The 27,191-nt window shown below is 41.2% G+C and overlaps 1 protein-coding gene across 3 annotated transcripts in view; it reads right to left on the reverse strand.

Annotated features, from left to right (window-relative positions):
• The window catches only part of LOC117508488 (neprilysin-like), a 237,433-nt gene that overhangs the window by 72,406 nt on the left and 137,836 nt on the right, over positions 1 to 27,191 (reverse strand). For all 3 annotated transcript variants that reach the window (XM_034168258.1, XM_034168259.1, XM_034168260.1), the window contains exon 5: positions 339 to 419. In XM_034168258.1, coding sequence (XP_034024149.1) covers positions 339 to 419 — 81 coding nt within the window. The remainder of the gene's footprint in view (positions 1 to 338; positions 420 to 27,191) is intronic.

The raw sequence follows: 27,191 nt of genomic DNA on the forward strand, positions 1-27,191 counted from the left end.
TTTCACCAAATCTCAATGAATTTGTTCAATATTATCCTCCCTATGCTCGGGCAACAAGGTAAAATCTGTTTCCTCTTTGTGCTACTTCGCCACTGTTTTCTGGTACTTATGTGTATCACTGCCCCCACATATCCAGAAAACTGTATCACTGGACAGCTAAACATTTGTCTCCTCACCTCAGCTGGAATAATGCTGGCAGGCAACAGTAGCAAAGTAAAAACTGATTATACAGACCACTTAAAAAATGGAGTGTTTGATGATGGAAAAGAATAATGTTGGCATTAGCACACTTGTAGCTAAAAATAGTCTGAGTGTAATTTTCCTCATATCTGACTCACTGTCATTAGTACAGGACTTGTAGAGAGTCTTAGCCTTGGTGAGAGCTGCAGCTTCTCCTTCCCCTGTTTTTTCAAGGACACCTACAAGCAATCCACACAAACAAGGAAAAAATGAAGCAAAGACACAAATTAATAAAGACACACTGTGCAGAAATACTTCATACTTAAATGCTCACTGGTAATAGTGAGTATAGGCAAACTTAAAATGTTTCTGTTATAGAAGCACTCTATCAAGCACTCTAAAAAAGACACTTTGGCGTGCCAGGTATAGCTTAAAAAAGACAATGACTTAAAGGTAGAGTATAAAAGAAACAAAATTAACAGTATAGCATTAGAGAGAAAAATTAACTATTTACATAACAAAACAAGACTTCCAAAAAACCCACAAAAAACATATTATTTAAGTTTACAGGTATGTAAAGGCATAAAATCAAAACAACAACAACAAGGCACACTCAAGCACCGAGCATCAACTACCTGAAATTTGTACCACAGTATTCAAATGGGGAAATGTTGGCTTGATAAAATTGGTAGACAAATTAGGAGATGTTCATTCAAGCTGAAAATGAAAAACAACCAGCTGTATTGCCGACCCAACACAGCTACTGCATGCATTGTGATTTGGGAAAGCAGAATACTGGGAGTTCTACTTTCAAAATTTAAACATTGAAGGCTTATAATTTATGTAACCAAATATTGATTTTTTTTATGTATGTGTGAGACTAAGTTTTGGATATAAATTAAATAAATAAATAAATTCATAGCAAACAAACAAAACTCTACAATTCAAAGGGGATAATAAATTACAAAAATCAGTAGGTTTGTCAGTAAAACGGGCAGGCCTTATAGGGAATTGGTAAAAGCCGGTGTCGGCGACGAACGGTCCCCCCCCAAATAAATTGGTCTCCCCTGCATTCACTGCGTATGCGTCCTTTCAGAGCACTCCAATCATCAACTATCTCAGTGACAGATATCTGAAGCTTTTGTACAACAATCATTTCCACATAAATTCAGCATTACTTCATAATAAAAGACGGAGGAGCGATCAGAGTGAGACAGCAGCATGTCTGAGTCTGACTCTCTGAGTCTGACTCTCTGAGTCTGACTCTCTACACCCAAAGCGATCAAAAGGAATAATGTGATTATTAACCATCAGATGACAAACTAAAACCTCTTAAATCATTCTAAAGTTAGTTTGAAGCTGAAACAAGGTGATAATCGGTGAATCGTTGCTGATGCTCCGAAATGGCGCAGTGAAGGCGGGAGGGGGGAGGGGGGTTGTACGGGACCTTTCGGTCTGTGACACCGGTCATGCTCAGCTTTGAACTCATCTGACTTACATACATTTGAGATGTCCGGGTCAACTTTGGTCAAACTCCATTAAAATTTGTTCAAATTATCTTCTGTACAAGAAAGTATGACTGACACACACACAGAGCTCACAGACGCAGCACGATTCCATATCCCCCTTCTGGCCTTACAGTCAGTGGGGGATAATGAAAGAGAAACCTTCAAAGGAAAAAGAAAACAATGGAAACAGCAAAAACAAGTATCAAAAGTATAAGGGCACCCTAAGAGCACATTTTTTAATCAGGGCCAAATTGTTGCATGTCTGTGTGCCACTTTCTGTGAAAACAAAAATGCTAATTCAGTGAGCCAGTTCATGTAACATGTTTTTACTGTGTGTAAGTGTAGAGGATGATGTTTGGTGTCATGACCTTGAATTCATCACTCTCCACATGGTAAACTCAAACTTGCACAAAGGGACAGCTTTCTGTGACAACTCACTCTTTTGAATAAGGAATGTAAGCATGTAGTTCCCCTGAATTCTTAATTAATTTGTTGGTTATTTATTTATTTGTTGTTGTTTGAGCTGTGCACTTTGGATGCACCCTGTGTCTGTGTCTGGATTTGTGCAAACCAGCAATTCAAACACCTCTCTTTACATCTCAGAACAACATAATGCGTCCTATCCCAGGTCTGGTCAGGTCTGTGAGCTCGCTATGGTACTGTGCTTCACAACATCCATCACACTATCACCTTGAGTCCTGGATGAAAACCAGTCAGGCAAACAATCGGAACCTCCCAACTTGTGAAAAGTAGGTATCCTCTTGGCCTGTTTCAGTTGTCGGGATCCTCAGCTCTGAGGCACCTGCATGGTGGATCATATCCAGAGAAATGCACCACATTGCCAAAATGTTGTAGCTGACATTCCCTCTTAATACATTCCCTCTGAGTTCGCCTAAGTAACTGTTCATCTGACATAATGTCATTACAGTAGTACCCAAGGATTTCTGAAAGGCCAAGTACCAAAATCCCCCATGTCATCTGAGTTCATTTATTAGTGTCCATGTCCCACAACCATACAGTGAGGAACCACTAGGGCACTAAAATTGGGACTTTTGTTCTCTTGCAAAGACATCTGTAACGCAGGTTAAAAATAGCTTTAAGTATAAGAGACCATATTGATGCTTTTATCTTGAAAATTGTGGAGTGCTCCTTTGATTTAAGGGTCTGTGGGAACAGCCAATCAGTAGAGCCATTCTCTGTCAAAGGGAGAAGGAAAGAACACGCACAATGAACGAGCACAGAGAGAACGTGAGTGAGGGAGAAAATCAGAGATTTTTAAACGGCAAGGAATGAGAAAGCAGATGCCGAGAATAAACCCTAGACCAAGCTAAAGCATTTTTCCATTGTTTGGGGGAAGCTGGATAAATTTTGTGAATGTTGACTGACTGACTTTGATAGTCAATTTTTTTTTTTTTGGTCATTTTCCTTTCACTGTATTACTGAATAACTGACTTTTGGTGTGGACGTTAACATGTTTTAAGCAAATTTATATTTGTTATTATGTTTGTGTCCATGTCTAAAATGATTTATTAAGCTGCACAAGGCGCTTAGGCCTCATGGCAGAGTATGTCTGTGCCATTACAGTGCGCACTCTCTAGTCACAGCCATTATGGTGTGTGCATTGACTTTAAGTGGTAAAGTGACCTGTATGTCGGTGCAGCCCAGTCTCACGTTTTTGTTTTTTTTTTGTTTTTTGTCAAATGGAGTCAAATTTTCATGACCGGGTTTTTTTTTACTCATTATTACTAACCCTACTCCTACCCGTAATCCTAACCTTAACAATAACCTAACCCTACTCCTTCCTCTAACCGTAACCATGATCACCCAATCCTCGAGCTTCACTTTTAATTTCATGCAGCCCTCACGGAAAGAATTAGAATGAATTCTTGCTGCTGTGACGAAAATGAGGCGCTTTCCGTCATAATATCACAAACGAATAGATTAATGTATATTTCGTGCTGCTGAATCACGACTTGCTATGAGACCAGGTTGGTTGGTGCTGTACATGAAAACTAAATATCTGCACACTGCACTGTTGTATAACGGGCTAGGTTTTCTCCGGGACAGAGTTCATGGTGTCTGTGCACCAAGCTCGGAATCCCACTGCCAAGCTGCCTGTTGGAGTTTTATTACTGTGTTTCTGTGAGGTCTTCCATACCGACAATCCGGGACAAGAACACTGTTTCCGTTCTTCTGAACTGAGGTAGCATAAAGCCGTGGAATTCCGAGCAAAGGAATCGTGTGGATTTTTCCTCTTCTTTCAAGGACCTGTAACCTTTGGACTGGTGATCCAATGAGTGTGAAAGAAGTTGTCTATTTATTTAATGTGAATACATCGAACTGTTTTGAACTTGATTAACTGTGACTTTTGTTAGGTTGATGTTGGATGGGTATTGAAAACCCAAGAGTACACATCAAAAACACCAGTGTTAAATTAACACAGTGTCTACAGTAGTGTTCAGAATAATAGCAGTGCTATGTGACTAAAAAAATTAATCCAGGTTTTGAGTATATTTATTATTGTTACATGGGAAACAAGTTACCAGTAGATTCAGTAGATTTTCACAAATCCAACAAGACCAAGCATTCATGATATGCACACTCTTAAGGCTATGAAATTGAGCTATTAGTAAAAAAAAAAGTAGAAAAGGGGTGTTCACAATAATAGTAGCTTCTGCTGTTGACGCTACAAACTCAAACTACAAAAGCATTGGAGATCATTGGAGATGAACAGCCTATAATTTTTTTGCACCTGCATATAAGTTTTCCCCTCTCCAACCAACTTTTTAATCAAACTATGCTGTTCTTCTGAACAATGTCTTGAACGTCCCATTTTCCTCAGGCTTTCAAAGAGAAAAGCATGTTCAACAGGTGCTGGCTTCATCTTTACATAGGGGACACCTGATTCACACCTGTTTGTTCCACAAAATTGATGAACTCACTGACTGAATGCCACACTACTATTATTGTGAACACCCCCTTTTCTACTTTTTTTTACTAATAGCCCAATTTCATAGCTTTAAGTGTGTGCATATCATGAATGCTTGGTCTTGGATTTGTGAGAATCTACTGAATCTACTGGTACCTTATTTCCCATGTAAGAATAAGAAATATACTCAAAACCTGGATTAATCTTTTTAGTCATATAGCACTATTATTCTGAACAATACTGTATATGGATCCACACTGGGCCAGTGAGGAATATAGAGACCCTGCAGTGTTAATTTAACACTGTCAGTGTTAATTTTACACTGGTGATTTTGCTGTGTGGTACTTAAATCATACAGACAATGATGACTTATTGACTAACCAACTGAACAAGGGAAGTATAATTTAAATAGGCCGGACTGAGATAAACTGACAGCTAACAGGGGATCTAGGTTAACTTAGATTAAAAGAAAATTTAGAGTCAGTTTAAAAGAAACTGTAGACTTAGATTAAAAGAAACACCAGGTTAAAAAGAAAACAGACAATAAAAGAAACCTAGATTTCAACTGATTCAACTAAAATAGGATTTAATCCAATCCCCTTAACCATCTGGGCAAGGGTGAGCTGCACTGGGAAACCTCTTTCATTGTTGGGGCCAGCAAATGGTTACTGGCAAATTGTAAATGGTGTATATGTTTTTTTTTTTCTTTTCCTTTATCAACTATAAAGAACTGGCAGTTTGACATTCTTTCAGTCTGTGATCTGATTTATTCATTTAATCTCCCTATACATCCCTAATGGTGCTAATGGGTGGTCATGGATGCATTTCAAACCAGTCATGATCAACAATACTGAGAAGAGGAAAGGTGGATGAGAAGCCCCGGTTCAGCGTTGCGGGTGCAATAATCCTGACCATCACTGAGAAGCCTATTTGACAGCATGCTGAGGAACTCTGCATCCATCCAGTCAACCTGCAATGAGCTGGACAGATGGCTGAAGTCAGTGGAGCAGCCTGGATTGCCATGGAAGTACAAAGCTTGGCTATACCATCATGGAATTCTTCTCAGGATCCTGTGGCTACTCCTCATCAATGAAGTACCAATCTCGACTGTGGAAACAGAGAAAGATCAGCAGCCACCTCAGAAGATAACTGGAGTTTGCAAAAAGTAGCATTGCACTCTATGGGCATGGCAACAAACTGCAATTGCCGTTGAAGTCCTTGGAAGAGGAGTTCAAGGTAAAGAGAGCTCAAGAAGTGTTGCTATACAAAGACTCAACCAATCCAAAGGTGGCAACGGCTGGGACTGAAGTGAGGACTGGTCAGAAGTGGAAAGCTAAGGAGGCTGTTTGACAAACAGAGGCAAGATTAGACCATAACAGGCTGGTGGGGGTGTTAAACATTTTGTTAAAATTCATGCAGTAGATTTGATGTAATACTGATAACAGACAGACAAATAAATAAACACCGATGATTTTAATCCGTCTTTTGCGGATGATAAAAAAACCAAACACGTCACAAAAATGTCTCATTTCATGACGGGAGCATAAAAAAAGTGTGAGACTGGGCTGGACCACCACCTTAAGACCAGATGCAATGCTCTGGTCTGAGTCCACCAAACAAGTGGTCCTGTTGTAGGTTACAGTCCCTTGGGAAGACTGTCTGGAAGCGGCCTTTCCGACGAAGCTCGCCAAGTATGAGGGACTGGTCAGTGAGTGTCAACAAGTCGGAAGGAGAGCCAGGTGTCTCCCAATAGAGAGTAGATGTCGCATCGACTACTAATGCCTATTGGTGCTAATGAGCCGGGGGGCAGTTATGGCCCCTTCACACATAACACGAAGTTGGGTGAAAGAAGCAGAAACCGGCTGAAAAACCATGAAGAAAAAAAACAAAACAAAACAAATTGGAGAACCGCAAAAAATTCCACCTGCTGTTGGGAGGGGTACACGGTCGGACAGGTGTGAATGATACCATGATGATGGTTTTGTGCACACTCGTGTGCACGCACGAACGCAGTGCGAGCATGTGGAAAGTGTCACACCACATCGCGCTATATTGCTCCGCTGCTGTGGGGAAAAAAGACTACGCACCAAAAAAAAAAAAAAACACTGCAATTTCTAATATTTAATTCCTCTTATAAAGAGTGGACAATACAAGTGTCATCCTTTTGTTCCTCTATGTTGTTTTGTTCCTCTTGTTCCTCATATGACCCATGGTCATAGAGGTAAAGCCATGAACTGACATGAATGAAGCCATGCTCACATATCATGTTCATATCAGCGGCTCGGCATATCCAGTTGTCCAGTGAGCAACGCACCACAGGACACCCCACATTGTGGACCATAACTCACGTGGTGGATGTGACATTCAGATTGCCAGCTGAGTGTTCACATAAGACATATATTTTCACAAGGCAGCCTGGCTGGTGATCTGATGGTGCTCACTGCTGCCCGTGGTGTGAGGCAATATGTGTTTTAATTTATTTCCACTTGAGGACAGCATGCCGATGTACGTGCCTCATAGTGGAGTGTTGTGAGGTAATATTCTACATGGCAAGATAAGTGTTGTCCAGCTGTGACTTGCGATGACCCAGGTCAGCTGAGAGGTGCCGTGTGTCCACAGCACTATGAATAATGTGATCACATCACACATGAATGAGTTCATGCCTTTCCCCATGTTTTATTTATTTTCCACTCTTTCTGTCTATCAAGTAGACTACAGTTCACGTGGTCAAAGGTTCCTTAGTCTGGCCGGCTGATTGCACACTTCACACTTTGCTGTGTGTGCTCAGACATGAGTGGGCGGTCCTCATGTGATGTTGTCTGTATGTAATTATCAGCATGTCATGTGAGCATGAGAGCCCGCCCCCACACATGTGCATTGTGTGGAGTGTTGTCATGTTGCTCATGGCACGATATGTGTTCAGCTGAGTTGGGAGTGCACAGTGGTCAGTTGTGCCAGCTGGACATTAAAGCCATCCACATGTGCGCTGTGTTGGACAGCAATCACACTCTGGCGACCTTAGGCACACCTGACAATGTTGGATCATGATGTGGGGGAACAACAAAATGACACAATCCTCATGCCATTTGTGTTGGGGGGTGGCGAAACACTCGCACACCGCATGTTTTGTGGGAGGGGGTGCTTGCATGACATTTGTGTTGCTTGGTAATGGCACACTCGTGGGGCACTTAGAAAATGTGGGGCAGCCATTGGCACAGCCAGCTCAAAAGTGGTTGCCTCCACTATATTCTCGTGCTGGCTGTGCAAATGGCCCCGCCTTTTCTACAAGCCCTGCAAGTGGTTTTGGATGTTCATGGGTGGCACCTGGACTTTGGCCGACCGAGAGTGGGCCGAATGGCCATTCGTCCGGGATTCACTGACATTTGGCCGCAACAGCTCAGTTTCAGCAGAGTTCCAGTTTATGGCACAATGTAAACGCACTTCGTGAAGCGTGGACAACAAGACAACATCAGGGCACAGCAGAAGTTCATCACAGGTGCTACACCTCTTCTAGATAACTTGGGACAACGTGTCTTCATCATAATCGCTCATGAACTCGCTGAATCGGCGCCATTCACATCCTCTCTTTGCCATTGTTTACATGCACTGTGAGACGCCGGAACTCTGCTGGTGCCGCGGTGCATTCTGGGAAGCACAGGGGGATTATGGGCAACATTACAATACCGAATTGCACCATTCGGCCACGGTTTGATGTGTATACGTATATATATATATATATATATATATATATATATATATATATACGAGGGCTGTCAATAAAGTAACGGTCCTTTTTATTTTTTTCAAAAACTATATGGATTTCATTCATATGTTTTTACATCAGACATGCTTGAACCCTCGTGCGCATGCGTGAGTTTTTCCACGCCTGTCGGTGACGTCATTCGCCTGTGAGCACTCCTTGTGGGAGGAGTCGTCCAGCCCCTCGTCGGAATTCCTTTGTCTGAGAAGTTGCTGAGAGACTGGCGCGTTGTTTGATCAAAATTTTTTCTAAACCTGTGAGACACATCGAAGTGGACACGGTTCGAAAAATTAAGCTGGTTTTCAGTGAAAATTTTAACGGCTGATGAGAGATTTTGAGGTGATTCTGTCGCTTTAAGGACTTCCCACGGTGCGAGACGTCGCTCAGCGCTCTCAGCCGCCGTCGTCAGCCTGTTTCAAGCTGAAAACCTCCACATTTCAGGCTCTATTGATCCAGGACGTCGTGAGAGAACAGAGAAGTTTCAGAAGAAGTCGGTTTCAGCATTTTATCCGGATATTCCACTGTTAAAGGAGATTTTTTTAATGAAAGACGTGCGGACGGGTCCGCGCGTCGGGACGCAGCCGACGCGGTGCGGCAGCACAGGAAAAACACCTCCGTGTTGATAACCATTTGTAAAATCCAGGCGGCTTTTGATGGCTTTCAGTGGAGTGAGTATATGAGAAATTGTTTAACAGCAGGACATGTTCCAACTTGTCCTTAAGGCTTTCAACAGAGGTGTTTTTCCTGTGGCGGAGCGTCGCGGTGGCTGCGAGCCGACGCGCGGACCCGTCCGCACGTCTTTCATTAAAAAAATCTCCTTTAACAGTGGAATATCCAGATAAAATGCTGAAACCGACTTCTTCTGAAACTTCTCTGTTCTCTCACGACGTCCTGGATCAATAGAGCCTGAAATGTGGAGGTTTTCAGCTTGAACAGGCTGACGACGGCGGCTGAGAGCGCTGCGCGACGTCTCACACCATGGGAAGTCCTTAAAGCGACAGAATCACCTCAAAATCTCTCATCAGCCGTTAAAATTTTCACAGAAAACCAGCTTAATTTTTCGAACCCTGTCCACTTCGATGTGTCTCACAGGTTTAGAAAAAATTTTGATCAAACAACGCGCCAGTCTCTCAGCAACTTCTCAGACAAAGGAATTCCGACGAGGGGCTGGACGACTCCTCCCACAAGGAGTGCTCACAGGCGAATGACGTCACCGACAGGCGTGGAAAAACTCACGCATGCGCACGAGGGTTCAAGCATGTCTGACGTAAAAACATATGAATGAAATCCATATAGTTTTTGAAAAAAATAAAAAGGACCGTTGCTTTATTGACAGACCTCATATAAAATAGATAAAAGTTATATACCAGAGAAAATTATAATATATATAAATCATATATAGAGTATCAATATAATTCATGCATACACACACCCACCCACCCACCCACCCCCACACACACACACACACACACACACACACATATATTTATATATATATATATATATATATATATATATCATATAGCATATAAATATACTTCATATCAGGTCACAGGGAGAGAGTGACAGGACTGTACAAAGCAGAGAGATCATAAAATCTAATGTAAATTTAAATTGTCAAGTTAAGTTGACACAAGAGCATGACATCCCCACCCCAAACCATATTTACACATGTACAAACTTGTTCTTGTTTTCCAACTAAAAGCCCTGAAAGTCGACTGTTTTGCAGAGCTTCTTTCCCATGCTCCCTTTCCACAGGTCAAAAGAGGTGAGTTTGGTGCAGCCTTATCTTGAGAAACATAGACACACCCAATGACAACAAGTTGGAATGATGGTTGTCGATACCAAACTGTCTCTTCAATGTGCCCCCCAAGCAAATAAACATCCTCCGTTCCAATCTCCTTCTGGGCTGTGTGACTGTTGACACCTTTGGAGCTTGCTTTTTTGAAGCTTGCACAATCACCCTCTACTACTAATAATACATTATATTTATATCACACTTTACATAGTGCTAAAAAGACACTTCACAGAACAGAAAAAATAAAAAAGAACAAAGCAACTTTAACATACAAAGACAAAAAAAAAACAAGATTATAAAATCAAACCTTCACTGTGCCTTGTGATGGAATCATATGATGGCCGCATTTCTTGTGCCCCAGCAACCAATGCAGCATCTACTCTTTATAGAGGCTTTGCAGTCTGAATCCTATCCAGAGCCTTCATTCTGTTAGGTATTGATGGAGTGAGAAGGAGAAGAGCCATCCACATACCACCAAAGCAGCAGAAAAAGCCTCAAGATGGCTATTGCTCAAGAGAGGAGATCCATGGGCAGTGTAGCTAGATTTGGCAACTGGGGTCTGATCAACAACAGCTGGGTCACGTGTATGATGTTAAAAGACCCAAAACACCCAATGATTCCAGCAACATCATTGAAGATGTATCCAGTGGCATCAATACAGGCATTTGCACATCCTTTTACTAGTTAACTGCTCCTACAAACCTGGTTGAAGCCACCTGTGGGTCTCTTAGGTCTCATGGTACAGGTCAGCATCAACAAACACTTCTGTCCAGTGACATACATGACTTTGTAATTCTCCATAGGGCGACTTTTGCCTGTTGCATAGGTTCACAGTGGATGGTGAACATGGGCAAGAGGTGTTTTTGTTTAGTTTTGTTTGTTTTTTGTTAAATGCAACAGGCAAAAGTTACATTATGCACAAGTTCAATAACAGCCATGGAAGCCAATATCTTCTTCAGAGTTGTCATGGGTTCATTGGTGGCTTCCTTCAGTCACTCAGCTTGGTTGTGTTTAATAACTATCTGGAGTTGGAAGTTCTGTTTTAATTGTTGACATAGAGATTGATGTTATGTTGGCTCTTGGTTAGTACTGTTGCCTCACAGCCTTTTTGTGTGGAGTTAGCATGTTCCTCCTGTGTCATGGGGGTTCCATCCGGGTGCTCTGGCTTCCTCCCACTTCCAATGATATGCACTTTAGGTGACTTGGAAACATTAAATTGACTGTAGATGTGTGTGTGCGAGTGTGAATGAGCTTGTCTCTTTCCATTTGGGTAGTTTAGCGTCCTCTGCAGGATGTACTGTCTTGCCCTATGACTGCTGGGACAGGCCCCAGAGCCTCCCCCCCCACCCCCCACCCAAAAGTGACCCTTAATTTGGTGTAAGCGGGTACAGAAAATGGATAGGTTATGTTTTGTTTGTCTGAGGTGGTGATCAAACGGTTAAATTGTGGGAATATTCCCAGTTCAATGCCACCCTACGTATTCTCCATGTAATGTGGAGTTGCATCAAGAAGGGCATCCAGCGTAAACCTTGTGTCAAATCAACAAGCAGGTACACCTCAGATCTGCTGCGGCAACCCTGAGTGAAAACAAGGGAGAAGCTGAAGGGACTGACTTATATTTAGTTTGTCCAATAATTCGTGGGCTGTCTTGGTTATTTTATTTTAACTCCATTGTAATGGTGTCCAGAGTCAAAATTACAAAATGTGTGTTACTGTCCATCTACTTTTAGTTTTGACTGCATGTTAAAATCCTGTACGGTCATACCATTATCAGTATGTACAAGCACATCAAAAATGTTATCTTTATTTAACCAGGTTAGTCCTGCTGAGATTGAGATCTCTTTTGCAAGGGAGACCTGGGAAATTCTCAAGTTTCCAATTCACCTAACCTACATGTCTTTAAATGTGGGAGGAAACCAGAGCACTTGGAGGGAACCCACACAAACACAGGGAAACAACCAAACTCCACACAGAAAGGCCATAGGTGGGAATCGATCCCATGACCTTCTTGCTGTGATGCAACAGTGCTAACCACTAAGCCAAAATGCTTAGTGGTTAGCACTGCTGCCCAAAATGGATAAACAGGTGGCTGTTCATGGATTAAAAAATGGATACACTAAATTCATCCAAGAACTTCACATAAGGGTTTAAAAGCCATTTTCAGTCAGATGAAAACAACCTAAAACCAAAGAATAAAACAAGCTAAATTTAACCCATTTATGCCCAGATTTTTTTTTTTTAATAAGTGGAAAAAGTTGCATGAGGACCTTTGAGATTTTTTTTTATTGTGAGTAGAAAATGACATTAATACACTTCGGCAACAACTGTTGCCAGTGGGGCAAAAGGGGTTAAAACCCAATTCAGACTGAAACCTGACATGTAATTCAGAGCCATCTCTCAGCTTTTCTTCACATCTTTTGTGATGTTAATTTTTGGAAAAGAGAGGCAGGGAGATCTTATTTAATGGTATGTAGATATCTGGTTTCAGCTATGTCTTGAACAAGCCATGCATGTTTAAATCACCAGATCAACCTGCAAAGACATGGTGACAAGTGATCTGACATTAATCCAATATTAATCCAATCCAATGCTGATGCTCTTAAACAGTTTTTGAGACCCAGTGCTGATCAGTTGGAGCTATAAAACTAACAAGAGTCAAGTCTGGGAGCATGCGCTGTTACTGCACTCCGCCACATCAATGACACCACAGTAACACATTGAGTCCTGGATGGCAGCCACCTAGTAAAACAACCATTTCCACATCTCCAAAATAATCATCAGCTGCTGAATAATCCTTGCAAGCACCTTCCCTGGTAGAAAGAGCAGTGTGATAACCCCATAGTTGTTACAATCCTTGCAATCTCCCTTTCCTTTGCAGATTAGGGCAGCAAGTTCTTTCTTCCAATCTTTAGGGATGACACCTGTCTCACAGACTGAAACAAAGATTGTTTGGAAAACAGGATCTCCAGGAGGCTGGAGAAACTCAGCTCCAATGACACAGATCCCAGGAGCTTTTCCTGCCCTTTGCTGTTTCATGGTCTTTGTGATCTCACTAACATTTGCAGGTTCAGAATTGACTGTAGAATCAGCTGCAAGAACCCTAGCACCAGAAATATCTAACATCCCAGCAGGAGGATTCACCTTATACAACTGCTTAGAGTAGCTGCCCAACATAACTGCACAGCAGAGGCTCCTCAGAAGCAGTCTGATTTTGAAGTCTGGCCAGATTTAAGGTTGGGTACTGAGCAAGCAGTTGTCTACAAGACTTCAACTACCTCCTCAGGGAAAGACTATTGTCGATCTTCAAGCCTTATGCCTGACAGAGGTTGACTGTGATCAAGGCTTATGCCTGAGAGAGGTTGACTTTGATCTTGTTTAATGTCACTATCTGAAATTGGCCACTGGCCTCAGAGCACCACCATTGCAAGTGAAAGTGTATCAGAAAAGGACCAGTGCTCACTGCATGATTTATGGCCTGTGTTCATTCCCTCTTAAACACCTGTTATATGCATGTTAGCACAGCCTCGGGCTATATGATAGGAATGCAGCTAATCAAAGTGAGTAATGTGTCGAGATGTTATGTTTCCTATCTGAGGGGGAGCAAAGTTCAGCTTACAATCCAGTTTCTTGCAGTGCCACAAACCATCAAGTTACAAATTGTGTCTTTAACTAAACTATTTGCTTTGAGTCCACTGCTCCTTTTTAGATGCTCTTGGAATATAGATGTTCAGAATGCACAATATAAAAGAGTATTTTATGTGAGATCAAGAAAGTTTTATTGTAATGCTGTTAAACTGTTTGCACCTCATCTCCTTCAAGACAAGAAAGGACAGCACAACTCCTCAACACATATTAAAATACAGCAGATCGTACAAGGGGAGGACAAAAAGAAGTTTTCCAGTCAGTTTTATAACTACTTGTATGTGGAAATATATACCTTTGTTTAGCATATAGTATTCATTTTCTGCTTTTAGGTGTGACACATGGGTGTTTTATCATGAGGTGACTGAAGTAGTTCAACACAAATGGACAGAACTGAGCACAAAGTTGTTATCTGACTCTTAAGAGACCTATAAAAATATCTACATAGGCATGTATATAGTCTGTGGAAATGGAACATCCTGCTACCAAATAAAAGTGCTTCAAAGAATTTAAGTAGGAAAGATAGAGTCAGAAAAATGACTTTCTACTAGTACTGCAATTCCAGGACAAAATGGACCAAATGACCTTTGTAAAATACTGCTTCCGGGTGAACACAAGAACAAGAATGGGTAGACTGGGATGGGATGATTCCATAAAATTAATCACGGGGCTGCAGCCTATCTCAACAATAGGGCAAAAGGCAGGGTGCACCCTACACATAATGCCAGTCTATCACAGTGCCACGCACAAATAGACAAACTCTTTCACATCCTCAAGCATACCTACGGTCAATTTAAAGTTTCCAGTTCACTTAATCTGCACGTCTTTGTAAGTGGGAGGAAGCTGGAGGGAACCCAAGCAAACACGGGGAAAGCATACAAACACTACATAGAAAGGCCCAGGCCATCCATGACCTTCTTACTGTGAGGCAACAGTGCCTCACAGCAGGCACTGCACAGCAGTGAGGCACTCACTCTCACTCATCTTCAACCACTTACTCCAACTAAGGGTCATGTGGGGCTGGAGCCTATCCCAGCAGCCGTAGGACGTGAGGCGGGGTACACCATGGACAAGATGCCATTCTGTTGCAGGGCCACAAACAGACAAACACATTCATACTCACACGCACACCCACTGACAATTTAAAGTTTACATTTCACCTGTACCGCATGACTTTTGATGTAGGTGGAAGCCGGAGCACCCAGAGGGAACCCACACAAACACACGGAGAACATGCAAACTCCACACAGAAAGGCCACAAGTGGGAATCGATGCCAAGTGTGCTTGTTTTTGAGGCAGAGTATTCTAGGTTCAAAACGCATCCCTGCCTGTTCTCCATGTAATATGGAGTTGCGTCAGGAAAGGCATCTGGTGTGAAACGTGTTAAATTAACATGCAGATCCATCTCAGACCTGCTGAGGTGACACTGCAAAAAAAAAAAAAAAACACAAACAAGGGAACAGCCAAAGGGACTATTTTTATTTTATATTCACTCCTTTTCTAGTGCATCAATAAATCAACCTCAGTATGTTCATGATGCCTAATTTTTGCAAGGTTCACTGTTTATTTTCACACATTAAAATATTGCAATTCTGCAATTCTACAAATCTGTAATTATTTTTGAGTGATATTTTTCTTCATTGTTTTTCTGTGTGTTTCTGAAAGCCTGTGTGTTTTGTGATTTGAAGGGTGATAGCTTCAAAAAATTATGATTATATTATTGACTGACTGAGAAATCGGGTTTTTTGTGCCGAGGAGTTTTTGTGTGTGTGTGTGTGTGTGTGTGTGTGTGCGCACGCGTGTGTGTGTGTGTAGAAAAAAATAAACTCATTCAAAATAAACTTCTGCCAAATATGTCACAAATGTTCATCTCTGAACTGCAATTTTCTCAGTAAGATACTTACTGAGCTAGTCTTTGGAACAGAACCCCAGGGCTGCTTGGAGAATAGACAGACAGACATACCTTCTCCAGTAGGAGAGGAAGTGTCACAAGCAGCAGGTACTTTCCACTTAAAGTAGCAGAATAGGTAATTTCATACAGATCTGATAACGGTGTTGTTAAGGATACATCACCTCTGTCTTAATGCCAAGCATCCCCATCACCTAAATTAAGATCCTTATCCTCATGTTGGTGTGTGAGTTAAACAATGAGATGTGGTCAGGAGAAGAGCTGGTACATTCACATTGTATCAAGAAAGCATTTGCGTGCAACTTTCATGGATCAAATAGGGAGTGTTGACCCTTGACGCTTTTTATTTCCACAAAAGAAGTCATTTTCTTTCTTTTCTCCGGTGCATCATTCATATACTAAAATAGATTATTTTTCATCGATCAAACCCTTCTGCCCTATGTTAGGGCCCCTTCACATATACCATGATTGTGGCAGAATGGTGCACGATGGAGGAGTCAAATGGCACTCAGAGCTGCACTCGAACGCCTCGTACAGCAGTCGCCATATTCATTCGGGCACAGCAGGTGCACTTTATATTTGTGTGCGGGCAAGATGAAGATGCATTGTCATCTGATTTGAATGTCATGTCGTATGCAGGTCAGACATATCGCGGCCAGCAGCTGCACAAAGTCATTATCAATGTTGAAACGTGGCTGAAATCGAGGCAGCCTTCACACCAGTGGCTGAAAGTTGTCGAATGACATGCGAGTGGCCATTCGACCCACTCTCAGCCGGAGTGGGCCAGATTCCAGGTGCCACCCACAAACATCCAACACCACTCATAGGGCACTTAGAAAAGGGGTGGCCATTCACACGGCCAGCACAAGAGCAGCTGGCTGTGCGAATGGCTGTAATATGGTGTTAAGTTTCACACATATCCCTGGGTGTCACGAACCAAAGACAACTGCTTTAGATGAGAGCCCTCTGCATGGCTGCGAACCCTCCCATAACCTGATACTCACCTGCTTTAATGACAGTGACCGGAAGGGCTGTCATTGGTCATTTTTTACGGTTTCACTCCTTCCTCTCCCATCATATTTTAAAAGTTTGTGTGCACAAGTATTACATCTTGATGATGGTTTAAAAAGCAGCATGTTTGGCAGAAAGCTTTGCAAATATGACCAACTTTACAAGACAGAGTCTAAAAACTACAAAGATGCTCAAATGACTTGCAATTCATGGAGCACATACTGTACTGTTGGTTTGGAGGTTGATGATTGTATAAAGAAGTGGCGGTTGTTGAGGGACAAATTGATCCAGAAAAAAACACTGTTTCTGCGGTAAATTGCATTAAGACACCCATAACTGTGATGGACAACTTTAAAAGGGTTATGGAGTTACGGAGTTGTAGAAGCATAAATCAGGCTTTAGGATTTTAAGGTACCACTCTGCAGTAGACAGAAAAAAGAGTGACTCGACTAAATGTAATCCTTTTAATGCACATAATGCCTGCCAATTATGGATTCCCTGTAGATCGTTCAGTGCCTCCTGACTGGAATGACTCCATTACATACATATCACAGATATATCTGTGATATACCACAGATCACATATATTTGTCCATTTTATAAATATAGTGGATTTTGTCCATTTTATACATATAGCGGATTTAGATTATTCATTCATTCATTCATCTTCTACCGCTTAATCCAGTTATGGGTTGCAGGGGGCTGGAGCCTATCCCAGCAGTCATAGGGCGTGAGGAGGGTCTGTTTGTGGCCCTGCGACAGACTGGATTTAGATTATAATGGACAAAATTCACTGGGCCACTTGCATCCATTATATGCAAGTTTTACAGTGTTTCTCATCTAACAGTGGGCCCACTGTTTTGAATTTGACCATATTTTTAGTGTGTTTTGTGCTTAGCATACTTTGCATCACTGGGATAACCTTCCTGTGCATAGGATAGAGTTGATGACTCATATCAACAAAAATGAACCAGTTAGCCCAATTTAAAATTAAGCCTGTCCATTTCTATCATCTTTAATTCCATTTCATGTAATTTGAGCTCTTAAATGTCACCGGCACTATTGCATAATTCATTGTATAAATTCTTACTGCTGTCATTCAACTCATAACTCCCTGAAACTGTTCATGTGTGGTGCATCCAGAAAGTATTCACAGCATTGCACTTTTTCCACATTTTTTATAATGTTACAGCCTTTTTCCCAAATGGATGATAAAAGTTTTTCCATGAAAATTCTACACAAAATACCCCATAGTGACCATGTGAAAAAAAGCTTTGAGATTTTTGCAAATTTATTAAAAATAAAAAAGACAGAGTGAACTCTGGCATGAATGTTAGGCATCATATTTGGATGAAATCAGCACTGCTCATCACCTAGCCAATACCATCCCTACACTGAAGCATGGTGGTGGCAGCATCATGCTGTGGGGAATGTTTTTCAGTGGCAGGAACTGGGAGACTAGTCAGGCTTGAGGGAAAGATGAATGCAGCAATGTACAGAAACATCCCGAATGAAAACCTGCTCCAGAGCGCTCCTGACCTCAGACTGGGAGGACAGTTCATCACTCAGCAGAACAGTGACCCTAAACACACAGCCAAGATATCAGAGGAATGGCTCCAGAACAACTGAGTCCTTGAGTCGCCCAGCCAGAGCCCAGACCTGAATCCTATTGAACATCTCTGGACAGATCTGAAAATGGGTGTGCACCGACACTCCCCATCCAACCTGATGGAGGTTGTGGTATCATATTCAAGAAGACTTGAGGCTGTAATTACCACCAAAGGTGCATCAACAACATACTGAGAAAAGGGTGTGACTACTTATGTACATGTGATTTCTTAGTCTTTTTTTTTTTTAAATAAATTTACAAAACAAACAAAAAAAAAAACTTTTTTCATGTTGTCATTATTGAGTGTTGTGAGTTGAATTTTTAGGTGAAAAAATTAATTGACTCCATTTTGGAATAAGGCTGTCACGTAACAAAATATGGAAAAACAGAAACGCTGTGAATACTTTGTGGGTGCAATGTATACGTTTAATTATTGTTTCAGCATTTCTTTAATTTACTGTGATATCTGTGCTTTCTTGTTTGAGCTTTATAGTTTAGATGTTTCCTTTCTTGCACGGGTTAATTTCACTTACATCTCTAGACTTTCATGTTTCTAATCCTCCCATTTTTCACATTAGCAGGTGTGCAGTATTTATGTGCTTGTTTAATCTTAATGAAGTCCTGAGACAGACCCGTCACAGGGTGCTTCCTGCTAAAGGGCACAGTTCATGTGTATGTGATTGGATTACTGACTGCCTGGTGCGAACAACAGCGTCTCTCTCTGCCTATGAGTCTGTATGAGTTTGGATTTATTTGAAAATGGATTCTGTGCCACCCGATGTTTACTTGCAACACCACGTCAGTTTGGATCAAACCACTCTGCATGACACAGAATTTGAATTTTGACTTTCTCCTCTGTGTTGACATTTTTGCTGGATTCTCATGCATCGACATATCTTGTTTGCCATGTGCTCAGTATCACTGATTAGTGCACCAAACTTGTCACAGTAGGGTATATAGCTGTGGTGCATTACATGCATTAAGGTGAAAATGAAACTGAGGCTAAGTGAGTTCACATTGTTTCAGAGTGATAAGCCTCTATCAGTAAGAATGTATTTGTTTACTACTTACTGAAACACTCAGATGCTTTTTTGTAGCTATTGATATAAATATTTGTAATGGATATAAGTAATTTCCAAGGAAACACCACTTACTGTGGGCTGGGGAATGCAAGAAGATAGAAAGTAAAATACAACTCCTGGCAAAAATAATGGAATCACCGGCCTCGGAGGACATTCATTCAGTTGTTTAATTTTGTAGAAAAAAAGCAGATCACAGACATGACACAAAACTAAAGTCATTTCAAATGGCAACTTTCTGGCTTTAAGAAACACTATAAGAAATCAGGAAAAAAAAATTGTGGCAGTCAGTAACGGTTACTTTTTTAGACCAAACAGAGGGAAAAAAATATGGACTCACTCAATTCTGAGGAAAAAATTATGGAATCACCCTGTAAATTTTCATCCCCAAAACTAACACCTGCATCAAATCAGATCTGCTCATTAGTCTGCATCTAAAAAGGAGTGATCACACCTTTGAGAGCTGTTGCACCAAGTGGACCGACATGAATCATGGTTCCAACACGAGAGATGTCAATTGAAACAAAGGAGAGGATTATCAAACTCTTAAAAGAGGGTAAATCATCACGCAATGTTGCAAAAGATGTTGTTCACAGTCAGTTGTGTCTAAACTCTGGACCAAATACAAACAACATGGGAACGTTGTTAAAGGCAAACATACTGGTAGACCAAGGAAGACATCAAAGCGTCAAGACAGAAAACCCAAAGCAATATGTCTCAAAAATGCACAACAAAACAAATGAGGAATGAATGGGAGGAAACTGGAGGAAACTGGAGTCAACGTCTGTGACCGAACTGTAAGAAACCGCCTAAAGGAAATGGGATTTACATACAGAAAAGCTAAACGAAAGCCATCATTAACACCTAAACAGAAAAAAACAAGGTTACAATGAGCTAAGGAAAAGCAATCGTGGACTGTGGATGACTGGATGAAAGTCATATTCAGTGATGAATCTCGAATCTGCATTGGGCAAGGTGATGATGCTGGAACTTTTGTTTGGTGCTGTTCCAATGAGATTTATAAAGATGACTGCCTGAAGAGAACATGTAAATTTCCACAGTCATTGATGATATGGGGCTGCATGTCAGGTAAAGGCACTGGGGAGATGGCTGTCATTACATCATCAATAAATGTACAAGTTTACGTTGATATTTTGGACACTTTTCTTATCCCATCAATTGGAAGGACGTTTGGGGATGATGAAATCATTTTTCAAGATGATAATGCATCTTGCCATAGAGCAAAAACTGTGAAAACATTCCTTGCAAAAAGACACATAGGGTCAATGTCATGGCCTGCAAACAGTCTGGATCTTAATCCAATTGAAAATCTTTGGTGGAAGTAGAAGAAAGTGGTCCATGACAAGGCTCCAACCTGCGAAGCTGATCTGGCAACAGCAATCAGAGAAAGTTGGAGCCAGATTGATGAAGAGTACTGTTTGTCACTCATTAAGTCCATGCCTCAGAGACTGCAAGCTGTTATAAAAGCCAGAGGTGGTGCAACAAAATACTAGTGATACGTTGGAGGGTTCTTCTGTTTTTCATGATTCCATAATTTTTTCCTCAGAATTGAGTGATTCCATATTTTTTTCCCTCTGCTTGGTCTAAAAAAGTAACCGTTACTGACTGCCACAATTTTTTTTCCTGATTTCTTATAGTGTTTCTTAAAGCCAGAAAGTTGCCATTTGAAATGACTTTAGTTTTGTGTCATGTCTGTGATCTGCTTTTTTTCTACAAAATTAAACAACTGAATGAACATCCTCCGAGGCCGGTGATTCCATAATTTTTGCCAGGGGTTGCACTAAGTATATAACTTGGAGAGATAAAGGTGAGGCAATCAACCCCAATTACACTGTACCAGCTTCTAAGCATGGTTGTGCAAGCATCGTGCTCTGGGTGTTGCTTTGATGCTAGAGGAATGTGTGTCTTGCACAAAAAGCATAGAATAATGAAGGACTTTTTCAGAATTCTTCTGATAAACCTCAAACTGTCAGCCAGACAGATGAAATTTGAACAGTTGGATGTTCCAAGAGGGCAATGACCCCAAACTCGCATCAAAGCTGATCCTGAGTGGATAAAGCAGGCTGAGGTTAAGCTTTTCCAAAGCCCTGACCTCAACGCTGTTGAAAATATCTGAGCTGTGCTTAAGTCGAGCCAGTGCAAAAATCCAACAAATTTCATTGAACTCTACCAATTTGACTCAGTTCTGCACTTACTGATGGATACCACAAGCATTTTGTCAAGGAGAAACCTATTAAAGGTTGAAACAAATATTATGTGTGCTGTATTTACAGCGGGTAAAGTAAGTACTTAACACATCACTATTTTTCTCAGTAAATCTATTTCTAAAGGTGATGAACGTAAGTCCCTTTGGCAGCTCCCATGGGTTTTTTTTTCCACTAAGGGTCGCCACAGCAAATCCGAGGTGGATCTGCATGTTGATTTGGCACATGTTTTACACCAGATGCCCTTCCTCACGCAACTCCACATTACATGGAGAAATGGGTAAGGGTGGGGTTTGAACAGGGAACCTTTCACACTGAAACCAATACTGACATGACATTTTTTACCAGAAGTCGGTAACAATCCAAATAATACACACATATAAAGAAACCAAAACAAATAAGTAAAGAAATTAAATTATGTGTAATAATGTGAAATGGCACAGGAAAAAAGTATTGAACACATGAAGAAAGGGAGGTGCAAAAAGGCATGGAAAGACACCAGCTGAAATCTATCAGTAATTAGAAAGCAGTCCTGCCCTTTGTCGGTGCAAATTAATATCAGCTGTTTCAGTCCCAACTGATATAAAATGTGTCTCATTATCAAGGTGTCACACAAGAAACATGTCATGATAGGTAAAAGCAAAGTGCTCTCTTAGGATTTTTGCAACCTTATTGTTGTGAAGCATGCTGATGGCATTGGTTACAAATTGATTTCTAAACTTCTGAATGCTCAGTGAGTACTACTGGGGCCATAATCCAGAAGTGTCATTCCACCATGAACTGGACATGACCAATGCTCCTCACAAGATTTCTGACAGAGGAGTAAAAATAATTGTCAGAAGAGTTGTCCAAGAGCAAAGGACCACTTGTGGAGAACAAATGAACAATTCTTTCAAAGAAAACAATAAGTAATGCACTCAGTCGCTATGGCCTGTATGTACACGCACTACATAAGACACTATTACTGGCCAAAAAACATGTTAAAGATCATTTAAAGTTTTCTGCACAACATTTAGACAAGCCTGTGAAATACTAGGAGAATATAGTTTGATCAGATGAGACCAAAATTCAACTGTCAACTGGCTGTCATAATACACACCATAAATGGCACTGGAGATCACCTAAAAACATCATACCAACAGCAAAGTTTGGTCATGGTGTGGGGCTGCTTTCAACTATGACACTGACAGACGTCTGTCACTATTTTGGCTGGATCTGGGCTTTGATTCGGATTTTCCCTCTTTCTTTTTCCTCTTCACGTGCCCCAGTCTTGATTTACTAGTTATTTTATTTTCAGCATGTGGTTATTCTCTGTTCTGTTTTGATTTGTCACTTTGTTTTCTTTGTTACTATTTTCTTTGGCCTTTCGTTCTGTTCTAGTTTTCTTCAGTCAGTTGTGTTTTCATTTATTGTTTATTAATTTATCACTTGTTTATCTAGTTCCTGTCATTTGTAATATTTGGTGTGCTGTAATGTCAGGATTTGTTTTCTGTTATTGTTTAGTCAGTGCTTTTTCTCATGGTTTGTTTTACCGCCTTGTTTTCTTAAGTCAGTTTCTGTTTAATTTAGTTGTAGTATTTATCTCTATTTTCTCATGTAGTTTTCATTAGGTTATCACTTGTTTAGATTTGCTTTAGTATTTATGCTCCATGTTTCCTGATCAGTTCTCATGTTCATGCCCATTCTTGGTTATATGTTATTCTGTCCTCAGTGTCCATTTTACCTTTGTTCATAGTTCTCTGTTTCCCTCACACCCCTCTGAGTATGTTCCCACTCCACAGCACTGCACCTGCTATTGTCTTTGTCTCACACTTTGATTCTGTCCGCTCTGTTTTCTTTCACTCTCACTCTTGGCACCTGCTGTCGCTTCTCAGTACCCTACATCACTTCACATTGTGTACTCTCTTCCTCCCCATCTTGTACAGTGTTTACTCTTTGTTCACTAGCCACGCCCCCTTTCCCGATTGTTCCTCACATGCATCTCGTTAACACCACCTGTCCCTTGTTTCACACCAATTAGTCCACCATCATTTAAACCCTCTCAGTCCCTCGCCAGTTTGTTGTCGCTTCATGCACACATCCCAGCCTTTGTATTTAGTCCTGATTTCTTGCCTTGCTGTGTACCATGTTTTGCTCTGTCCTTTGGACCCTGCCTGAATATGACTGTATTTTTGCCTAACCCGTATTGTTGTACCTCTTCTCTGCTGACTGATCACCTGTGTACTGAACCTGAGACTGGAATAAAGACCATGATTTCTCACATGCCTAAACCAAGTCTGGGAGTCTGCTTCGTGGGTCCAGCCGCTCCTGGTGCCAGCCAGCCGCCCGTCGTGACAACTTGATAATTGAAGGAAGGATGAAACTACTTCACAGATTTTCACTAAATTTGCATCACAGATAGATATTAGGACATGGAAGACTCCACTGAATTTGAGCGGTGATTCAGATCCGGATTGGCAGACAACAGAAATCTCTGATTGCTCTTGTTTGTTTTGGTTTCTTTGCATGTGCAAATTACTTGGGTTGTTTCCCACATCTGGTGAATTTCATGAGTAGGACCTTTAGAATTATATTTACTGGGAAAAATGGTGATCACATGCATCACATTTTCATGATGCGGTCAAGTTTAGTTCACTATTTTTAACCCTACCCCTATCTCTAACCATAACCCTAACCATAACCCCCATGTCATCCTAAACTTTGTGATACCATCACAAATTAATTTCGGGATACCATAATGAAAAGGTGACACATTTCATGATCGTATCATGACCTAATAGATTAAATAACTTTTCCTGATGCCATCACAAACTGGCATCACAAACTCACATGAAACAGAAGATATCAGGATTTGATTATATTTTTTGTAGTTTCAAACATCCCAGTTGAGCTCAGCTACCAGCCCTTTGTGAAATCTATAACTGAAATTATCAAAATCCATAGTTGGATCACTTTTTTATATGAAGAGGAATAGTGTGATGGAGAGCATCTGGCAAGAAAATCTCAGCAAAAATGTGAAATAGAATTTACGCTCTGGACATACAGTACCTTTTTCATTCTGTTAATTTTTATCTTTATTTTCATTTCTTCTCCAGACCTTTCAAGTTGGCGCATGGTTTACTCAGGTTTATATCTGTTTATATTTGCACTGAAAGGCTTGCACGTTAACACTAGGACTCCCAGAACTCTAACACTACTAGAACTGCCAAGGTCCTCAATTTGACAGGTAGCATTCTTACTCTTTTACTACCTTGAAAAAATGTGTCGTCACCACCTCCTGCTGATGGGACAACTTGTTTTTTGTTAGCCGGGGAAGGGTCACTCTCCGACTCACTGTCACCTGAGCCGGCGACGGACCAAGACTTGTCCGAATCCCCCTCACCCCCAGAATCCCCCTCATCTAAATTTTGTAGCATTTCCAATGCTTCATTTACAGAAAATCATCATCTAGAAACCATTTAGAACAGGGGTGGGCAATCATGTGCCATGAAGGGCCGAAACACTGCAGGTTTTCCTTTCTACCAATCACCTCAGCAGGTGATTTCATTAAAGATCAGGTGTCTCAGCAGGTGATTTCATTGACTATCAGGTGTTTATGTTCAGAGGAGAAGCTCATCAGCACCCACCTGCTGAGGTGACTGGTTGAAAGGAAAACCTGCACTGTCTCGGCCCTCGTTGCCCACCCCTGATTTAGAATGAACTGCTAGCTGTTCCCTTCTCAAACAGCACCCCAGAGTGGTGGTTGCTAGGTGACGCTTGCACTCACACTCAGCAGCGGGAAAAACAATGCAAATAATAGGGCCGTCAAACTAGTGGCTGCGGTAGTTAGAGGTAGAAATACTTTTTAAAAAAAATAGAGACACAGGAACAAACAGGACAAAGGTTTAGACAAAGTCAGAAAGAGAATGGTTTTAATTAACCAGGGTTATCACAGGTCAAACTTTCAAAACCGTCAAATGGACTACCCTGGTAGTTCTCGTGTCATCTTTCATTGCACTGGTTACAATGACAATAAAGAATCTGACTGTATTGGTATAAAATGGACAGTATCTCCTATATGTATGTAACAGATTAGTTACAGTCAGCAGGCACCAAACGATCTAAGGGGTATCCCCAGCACCAATAAGGCTTACATATTTCCTTGATTAAATGCCGGACCTTGAACAGGGTCCTGCCTCATTTAATGGCCACGACAAAACATTGTCTGAACAAAAATTAATACCTGCCTTAAATAAACTACCATTTTGTGCCTTAAAATTATTACATTTAGTCGAGTCACTCTTTTGGACAGTACAGTGGTTTAGTGGTTAGCACTGTTGCCGCACAGTGAGAAGGTCATGGTCATTGATTCCCACCTGTTGCCTTTCTGTGTGGAGTTTGCATGTTCTTCCCTTGTTTGCATGGGTTCCCTCTGGGTGCTACAGATTCCACCCACAACCAAAGACATGCAGGTTAGGTGGACTGGCAACTTTAAATTGTCTGTAGGTGTGTGTGGGTGTGACTGTGTTTGTTTGTGTATATGTAGCTCTGTGACAGACTGGTATGCACCCCGCCTCACACCCTATGACTGCTGCGATAGGCTCCAGACCCCCTGACCCTTAATTGGAGTATGCAGTTGAAGAAGAGTGAGTGAGTGAGTGAGTGAAGTCCATAACTCCGTGGCCATGCAATGATGTTGACGTTCACATGACCCTTTTAAAGTTCTGTGTCGTGTTGGTGGGTGTCTTAATGCAATTTACAGCAGAACCAGTGCCTTTCTCTGGATTAATTTGCCCCTTAGTAAGCTCCACTTCTTTATAGAATCATCAACCTCCTAACCGATGTTATGGTACATGCAATTTCCCTCCATTAAATGCAGGTTATTTGAGCATCTTTGTAGTTTTTAGACTCCATGTTGTAAAGTTGCTCATATGTGTGATGCTTTCTGCTAAACATCCCCTCTATTTGATCCATGAGCGAAATGTAATCAGCGTGTGCACTGCAAAAACTTTTAAAAGCTGATGGGAGAGGAAGGAGTGAAACCAGAAAAGTGACCAATCACAGCCCTTGCGGTCTCCATCATTTAGCAGATGCACACCAGGCTACGGAGAGGGCTTGTAGCCATGCAGAGGGATCTGATTTAAAGTGGTTGCTTCTGGTTCACCATACCCAGGGATATGTGTGAAACTTAACACCATATTACACTGCAAGCAAAAGCAGCATTTTGTTAATAATTGACAGCCTTGATTAAAGGCCTGCCTTATTTTGGCGCTGGGTCTGAGCACAGTTTGAAAAAAAAAAAAAATGCCCAGGCATCAAATCAAGAAAATATGGAACCCACTTTCCTCAAATCGGCTCGTGTCAGTGCTGAACTTCATTTCGTACCTATGTTGCGACTGGGCACTCCCAGACTGCACTGTCTGGCATGAACTACATTGCGATTGGACGGTACATTTTGTCCGATGTGTGTGAAAATCCGTTATAAAAAATCTGGTATAAACAGTGTTTATGACATGGAAAACTATCCAAAAACATTGGGACTTTTGCTTTTGTCCGGTGAATG

This window comes from Thalassophryne amazonica, chromosome 4 (assembly GCF_902500255.1).
Source record: "Thalassophryne amazonica chromosome 4, fThaAma1.1, whole genome shotgun sequence".
NCBI classification, from domain to species: domain Eukaryota; kingdom Metazoa; phylum Chordata; class Actinopteri; order Batrachoidiformes; family Batrachoididae; genus Thalassophryne; species Thalassophryne amazonica.